Consider the following 8,008-nt stretch of genomic DNA (forward strand, 5'->3'; position numbering starts at 1 on the left):
GGGGAGTAAGGGGGGGGGGACAGGACACAGCAGGAAGCCAGAAGAGGAAGAAAATTATCAGTAGCAAAAACCTGACTGGGAAAAAGATACTTAAGCCCAAATGTTTGTTCTGGAGACAAAGGATTGCAGATAGATAGAAGAATGAAAAGTAACTTATATCCATTTCCTGGATCTTAGCGATTATCTGGTCCTTGCTCCCCACCTCACCTCCTTCCTTCCTGTGGGGACTCTATGGAGTCTTCAATTTTAGGACCAAATACTAAGGATCAGCAGAGCACCCATATGCCAGGGCACTGAGCCCTTCCAGCCAGAGAACTTGCTGTTTTGTCAGTCAAGGGGCTTGAATTTAGGGCCTGGGTGCTGTCCCTGAGCTTTTTTGCTCAAGGCTAGTGGTCTACCATTTTGAGCCACCCTTCCGGTTTTCTGGTGGTTAATTGGAGATAAGCCTCCAGGTGGACTTTCTTGCCCGGGCTGGCTTTGAACCACGATCCTCAGATCTCAGCCTGCTGAGTAGCTAGGATTATAGGGGTGAGTCACCAGCACCCGGGGCACAAGAAGCTGCTTTTTATCCAAGTCTCAGACAAGTGTTACAGTTTCCTTACACATGGGAGTGCCCCAAGTTTGGTTTAATGCTGTACAATTGCCATCTTGAAATTCCTGACAGCTGTGAACAAGAATGTTCTACAGTTATACAGCTGGCCCTGAGGATGAAACACGAAGGGAAAACAGGTGAAGCACTATTTGACCACTCAACGGTCCAACAACTCCCCAGCAGGCCAGTGCTCAACTGGCCTCCAGGAGAGAGGAAGGGAAAAAAAATCAAACAGCCATTAGGTTGGCAAATGAAAAACAAAACAACCTTCCACCAGATGCCCTCTACAATATAGTGTTTCAAGTAAAACAACTCAGTGAACTAGAGGCAGAGAAAGCAAACAATCTCACAAGGATACAGGGTTCAGCTGTGAATACGGGGGTGCCCAGAGGGGCAGGGTTTGGTCAAGGAGCCTCAGGAACTACAGATCCTGTTTGCTACATGTCTGACTGAGACCAACTGGGCCTCCCTGATCAACCACTTAGGCTCAAGCAGAATCAGGGAGTACAGCTTTTTGTTTAGTGTTTCAAGGGCAAAGATTCAAGGATCTGCTTTTTGGTTTGCTGATTGAGAAGGGAAAACTTCACAGTTTCAGTTAAGTATACGGACCACCTAGCATCCTTTATGTCCTGCTAAGGAAAAGGGGCTCTCCAGCATGTTTATTCACTCTCATACCGACTGGGTTCTTGTAAGTACCACTCCTCTCAAGCTGACCATTCAACAGCTGAGCCTCATCAACTGTCTGGGAGGATCCCTTAGGCTTGAAAAGCATGCAGTCTGTTCATTCCCTTCTTAAATTCTTGTTTGTGTGTGTGTGTGTGTGTGTGCACGCGCGCACCCGCGCATATGCAAGCGTACCAGTACTGGGAGCTAGATGTTGGCCCTTAGCTATTTTGCTCAAGGCTAACACTACCACTTAACCTGTAGTCCCACTTTCAGCTTGTTTCATGGTTAAGGTACGTCACACAGACTTTCCTGCCTGGGCTGGCTTTGAACAATGATCCTCTTTTCTCAGCCAGAGTAGCTAGGATTATAGATGTGAGCCACCAGTGTCCTGCCTCTCTTCTTAAATTCTTACTGGTCAGTGTGACAGGAATGAGAAATTAGCACTGATTTCCTGACAAGATTATCCCCAATGAAAAGTAGCCACTGTACAAGTCTTGTCATTTGATAGGGGACTAAAGAGCCCACCAGGAATGGAACTTTGGTTTGCCCGTGTGTCTTATTTGAGGCAAAGACAGGAGGCCACCTATGTTTAGGATAAGAAGCTGAAAAGAGGCACTTCCTGTGGCTTGATCCTCTCAACTTCCATCACAGGATGAAGGCAGGACACAACTTCAAATATGGAGGTGGAGTTCAGTTGTGAATATGGGAAATACCCAAAGAGGTGGGGTTTAGCCAGTGAGCCTCGTGAGCAGTCTAGAAATTTAACAGGCCCCAACCTTTCAAAACTTACAGCTGTGGCCTTAAAGGGCTACCAGATTTATTCTGCGACAGGCTAATGTGGAGAAAAGATAACTTACTTGCTTAAAAGATTTGACTCATTCTCCCCATAGATCCTCCCCTGTGCCTCAAATCTGTGGTGAGGATCGGCCCGTGGAGTATGACTACTTGCTGGGGAGAAACTCGTTTTCCTAAAGTTTCTTATCCAAAAGAGATGCTGGGTGATATGTATACAAAAACAAAAAAATAAATAAATATCCCAAAAGGCTTTGTGAATTAATCAAAACCACTTGCTTGTAACTGAGCCCCGGGGTGCTGCAGTGACAGGGCTGAGGCTAGGGACTCCCAGAGCTCACCTGAGCAGGGTGAGGTAGTATGAGCTACTGAGGTGACACTTGTAAGTATGCAAGATTGAGGCCCTCTCCCTCTCCAGCCTTCTTTGGGTGAGATCCCTTCAAAGACCAAATAAGAATGCAGCCAAACAGCCATGTGGACTGGGCCATCTAGGGAAGGAAGGCCTAAACCAGCTGCCATCCAACAGCACCCCCTGGAGGTTAAGCAATGACAGACCAGGATGGATTCCAGCAGGTCAAAGGTGAGCTGCCAAAGCTCCCACTTAGCACAAAGTAAACAATAGGTTACCAGCCTAGGATAGTTGGAAGCTGGGATGGTCAGAATGCATACCCTGCTACACTTTTGGGGTTACTCAGGCCCTTTCATCCTAAAGGGCTCTCAGTCTACCACTCCACCACCTCACAGGGTCTTCATACCCACACTACAGGCCAAACCCTTCTGGGTGGGAGACTGGATGTCAATTAAGGCAAGGCTGCTATTTGTCAGAGCCCTCCCCTCCACTCCACTAGGAAACTCAAGGTCACTGGAGGAGGCCAGAAAGGACAGATGGCCGTATCAGAGTGGCTCCCTGTCTTTCAGGGAAGGCCTGATGCCCTGGGCCTTCACTCCACAATATTGTTTCTTTGGAAATGAGAAAGGGGAAGCCTCTTCTGTCCATCCAGGTGATCCCATCTGGTGACACTACAGGACACCCCTTCTGCCAGCAAGGAGTGATCCAAAGCTTTCTATCCTGAACAGGAAGCTTGGTCCTTAGTTTGGCTCGAGATGCCCAAAGATTTTCACAGTCCAGTCAGCCCTGGAACAAGCAGGTCCCCTCCATCCCTGATACCTTTTCCCTGCTGAATGAGGGCTGGCACTAGAACCCGGCACTGAGGTGAAGTGCCCTGCTGGCCAGTCCTTTTGGAGAGACCACAATCCCCAAATCTTTCTCATCGCTGGTTATCCCATCAGAGATCTGGCGGTAACACCCACAGTGAAAACCTCTTCGCCTCCTCTATCCAGTGAGGCTGTTGGTTGGATTCTTAGCAGCATAAAACCTATCCGTAAACTAAAACTAGAGAGGCTGGGGAAGGGATCTAGTTGATCTGCTTCGACTAGATCCCCAAACCAGCCTTGAGAGAATCAAAAACACAGCCCTTTGTGGGCAAGAACAGGTATGGAGGTAAACGTGATAGGGCCATTGCTGCTCAGGAACAGTAACAGCTTATGTGCTATTTCTTCTTTCTTCTTCAAACACAACACAGAAGAGAAATCCTAGCAAGGCAAAACTGTAGCTTCAGCTGGGGAGGGACCAACAGCCTCTAGAAAAATCACCATCCTGGCTGCCGCCTGGGAGCTCCCACTGGCTCTGCTGGGACTCAGTCAGGTGTCCGGGTTCTTTTCGGCCTCTTTGGAATGGATGATGTACATGAAGGTCTGCTCAATGGTGAAGTCAGGCGGGAGGCTGCCTTTGTGCACCCCGACATGTTTGCTCATGAGGTTAAGGGTAGAGCTGTAGTGGCCACACACCGTGCAGCGGTACATGAGTGCCCCTGAGTGTGTCTTGAGGTGGCACTTGATAGTGGAGCGGCCGCGGAAGAATTTGTGGCATACCTTACACTGGTAGGGTTTCTCCCCTGTGTGGATCCGCCGGTGATAGTTGAACTCGCTTGTGTGGGCAAACCTTTTGCCACAGACCTTGCAGCTGTACTTGCTATTCCCGGGCTGGCCCTGCAGAGCCAGCTCCTCACTCAGAAACTCCTCCACTGGCAGCTTCCGCTTCTGCAGGGCCGGATGCTGCAGCCCCAAGCCAGGCCTCGAGTCGAGGCTGCTGTTACACTTGTGCTGGCTGACGTGGTAGCGGTAGGCAGCCTCAGACCTGAAGCTCTGGCTGCACAGGTGGCAGCGGAAGAGGGCATCTTCCAGGCTTTGGTGCACAGCCACGTGCTTCTCCAGGAGATGCCAGTCCACAAAGCTGCTGGCACAGACAGAGCAGGAGAAGACTGAGATGCCCAGATGAGAGAGCGTGTGCCACATGAGGCTACACAGGTTGAGGTGGCGCTGGTCGCAGACGCTGCACGCCTGGCCTTTCAAGTTCAGATGGTCGAGGATGTGGCCCCGGACCACGTGGAAATCTTTGGCCAATGCTTTCCCACAGGCAGCACATTTCAACTCTGGGGAGGCTGCCCCTGAAAAGATACCTAGTTTCCCAGGCAAGGGCTCATTGGGGTGGACAATGATGTTGTTCTCGAATATTCCATCCCTTCGGTGAAGGGTTAGCTGCCACTGGGTAAAGAACTTGGTTTCACACATGTCGCAGGAGAAGAGGAAAATGCCAATGTGGGACAGGACGTGGGTCACCCGGGAGTTTCGGTCCTGGAAGTGGGTCTCACACACTTTGCAGTTGCCTGTCAGCAGATCCACGTGGTCCCGAGCATGCTGCCGGATCAGCTGAATGTTGGGCTCTAGAACTTTCTTACACACCTGACAGGGCATGGCCTTATTTTCCCGGTTGTCATTTTCGCCAAAAGTCAGCTCGTCCTCACTGTCATCACTTAGCTCAATCACCTCCTCAGCTGTCCCGATCTCCTCAGTGGGGTCTTCAAACTGCAGATCATCGTCCCCCAGATCCTCCAGCTGGAGCTCATCCATCTGCCCAAAGCCTGGCTCTTTGGAGTGGTCACTATTGCTCAGACAGGAGTTGGTCCCAGTGGTAATGTCTATTGCATTGTCAGGAGTAAAGAAGCTGTTTTTATTGAAGTCTCCATTGCTCTGAACTTTGTATGGCTGGCAAGAGCTGGTACTGGTCTGGATGCCCGCATTGACAGTGCCTAGGCCTGGCTGGGTCATAAGAGGCACAGACGTGAACGGGGCGGGGGCGTCGTGGTCTTCTGTCTTTGGCGGCAGAGGTGGCTGCGGCAGAGGCTGGCTATGGTGATTCGGATCACTGGCAACATTCCTCTCCTCCTCTTTGTAGCTTCCTCCAGTATCGGCGGACAACACATAGTGTCTGTCAGGACCCAGGTGTTCCCCACCACCCCGGAGTTCTCCAAGGGGATGGGTGGGATCTGCTGCAGGACAAGTCAGACTACTATACTGGCTGTCACTGGTGCTGCTCAGGGGTTTGGTCACAGCCGTGCTCTCCAGGTCAGGAAAGGTGGAATGACAGGCCTGAAGCAGGTCCTCCATGCCCAGCCGCTCAGCTACCTCGTAGATGACCCCAACATTGATAAGGTCTGTGAAGAGCTCTGACGTGTAGACAAAGCTGAGAATCTTCTCAAAGTTGGCGGGAGTTATGAAGTCTACCACATAGGTCCTGGCGGCATCAAGCCCAGTATTCAGGAAGAGGTTCTGGAAGTAGCCAGCCGCACAGGCCAGCACGGCCTTGTGGGCCGGGAAAGAGCGGCTCCCCACCACAATGGTGACATCACACATGGTCTCCGAGAGCCGGCACTTGTTGAGTTCCTTCAGCAGGTTGTTGGGGTGGTTGGTGCTTTGCAGTTTGATCCTCATGCCCATCTTAGCAGCTCCTGTGCAGTTGCCTCCTTACCAGCACAGTTAATCTGCAGATAGCAAGAGCAAAAGGTGGGTGACCAAACACATCCCTGCAAGACAAGAACACTGCAGGAGAATATGCTGTCATCTGGAATGGGGCCAGACCCCAGGGAATGGGAATGAACAGACATGGAGGCTGTTCCATGCTGCTGAGGCTAAAGACAGCAACAATGGAGAGACAATGACCCATCCCCCTGCATAAACTCATAGTTATATGACAAGACCCAGAAGGAGGCCAGGCATTGGTGGCTCATGCTTATAACCCTAGCTACTTAGGAAACTGAAATCTGAGGGTAGAAGTTTGAGGTCACGTCAGGCAGACAAATCTGTAAGACCCATATCTCCAATTAACCAGCTCTAAAAGTGGAGCTATGGCTCAAGTGGTAAAGCATCAGCTTTGAGTAGAAAAAGCTAAGGGACAATGCTTAGGTCCTGAGTTCAAGCCCCAGTACCAGCACAAATAACACATACACACCCAAATGCATGCACACACCAGAAGGAGTGAAAAACAATCTGATTAGTTTGGTATAAAAGCTAGGAAGAGCTTGGGTGTGGTGGTACATTTTTGTAATCTCAATGCTTAGGGAGGTAGGTCTGGAGTTCAAAGACAGTCTGGGCTACACAAAGGAGACTGTCTCAAGAAGAAAGAGAAAGACAGAGAGAGAGAGAGAGAGAGAGAGAGAGAGAGAGGTTGTAGCCTCAAGCTAGTGCCCTAGAGCCAAGCAGAAAGCATCTTACCTAATGCAATCCTTGATTTCACTGCCTCACTCTGTCTTCTCTTATTAATTTCCTCCTAAATACATGCTTTCCTATCTCATTGAATCTATTACTGTGATGCCAACTGTCATAAATATATCTGAATCCAAATGATCAAACCTCCATTGACTACTAAAGAAGACACATTAATCAAATGCCAATTTCTTGGTATTTATTTTGTTGGGCTGTTAGTTTTTCTAAGGAATTACACCCTTTGAATTCTCTCCTGCAAATACCATACTTTGGTTAATACATTCGGTTACAGTTGCACACAGTCCTGTATGTGTTTACTTGTACATTTATAAATTAGTTCTAGCTTCCTGAAAGGCAGGAGGAGAGGTTAAGAGGAGAGGGGAGATGAATAAAGAGAGGAAGTGAGGAGAATACAGTCACAACGCTCAATGCATGTCTTATGAAATAAAGAAATTCAAGGAGAGGAGTGCGATTGAGAGGGATGAGGGAGAATGCTGAAAAGGGGTGACATTGATCAAGATGCATTGTGTTCATAAGCTGATCTGTAAAATGGCAATTTTGTGCATCTACTTAAAGACAATAAATTAAATAAAAAATTAAAAAAAATTTTAACAGAAGAAACATTTGGCGGTGTCCTAAATAACCTCACACATCTGAATCCCCACTCTCCCTACCTACACTGAATGCTTGTCCCGTTGTAACCTGGACTCATGCTACTTCCCCATGCTACTTGATTACACTGTCTCAGTCTTGTGAAGTTAAGACCAAAGAAGAAAACAGAGCAAAACACAGCAGTGGTATTTAATATTACTTGGATCTGTCTTTATCTCTTCTCAGGGTCTGTGCTTAATGTTGACCTTATACCAACAAAAATCGGATCCCTTCCGAAAGCCAATCTATCACGAAGGTAGCTCCTTCAACATCACTCCCTGCCCCGCCCCCCGCGCCCCTTTTCAACTCCTGCTGCTCCCAGGAAGAACGGTGAGTTGCTGGGGCTCACGCCTCGCCGAGGGCAGCCCAGACCCTCTGCATTTCACCAGATTCTACCAACAAGTCCCAACTTTTTCTGGGGCCCAGCAAGCTCGAGTATGGTTGAGTACCAGTACGCATCTCCCTGGGAGCCGCTCATCGGTGGTGGGAGGGTCAGGGCTCTGGGCAGCTTCCAAAGGGGAGGAAGGGGGGGGGCGGGACATTCGGAACTTCCAAGGAGGAGCACCCCCCCCGCAACAACCAAGGGGCTCCCCTCCAAAGGGTCGGGGTCCGCCAAGGGCTGAGCATTGGATCCACCTCCGGAGAGGCGGGGGTGTCCAGGCGCCTCGGTCCCCCCCCTCCCCGCCTCCAAGGGCGCGGCGGTCC

At 49.8% G+C, this 8,008-nt stretch overlaps 1 protein-coding gene across 1 annotated transcript; it reads right to left on the reverse strand.

Moving 5' to 3' along the window:
• Positions 1 to 2,055: 2,055 nt before the first annotated feature.
• On the reverse strand, positions 2,056 to 5,928 carry Zbtb39 (zinc finger and BTB domain containing 39). The gene has a single exon (XM_013018063.1). The coding sequence runs from the start codon at positions 5,885 to 5,887 to the stop codon at positions 3,752 to 3,754; it is 2,136 nt and encodes a 711-aa protein (XP_012873517.1). The 5' UTR covers positions 5,888 to 5,928; the 3' UTR covers positions 2,056 to 3,751.
• Positions 5,929 to 8,008: the final 2,080 nt, after the last annotated feature.

Source organism: Dipodomys ordii, unplaced genomic scaffold (assembly GCF_000151885.1).
Source record: "Dipodomys ordii isolate 6190 unplaced genomic scaffold, Dord_2.0 Scaffold3, whole genome shotgun sequence".
Classification (NCBI taxonomy): Eukaryota; Metazoa; Chordata; class Mammalia; order Rodentia; family Heteromyidae; genus Dipodomys; species Dipodomys ordii.

Bases quoted from the DNA above. Each gene is read 5' to 3' on its own strand.
- Zbtb39 (XM_013018063.1), bottom strand. From the start codon at position 5,887: ATGGGCATGAGGATCAAACTGCAAAGCACCAACCACCCCAACAACCTG.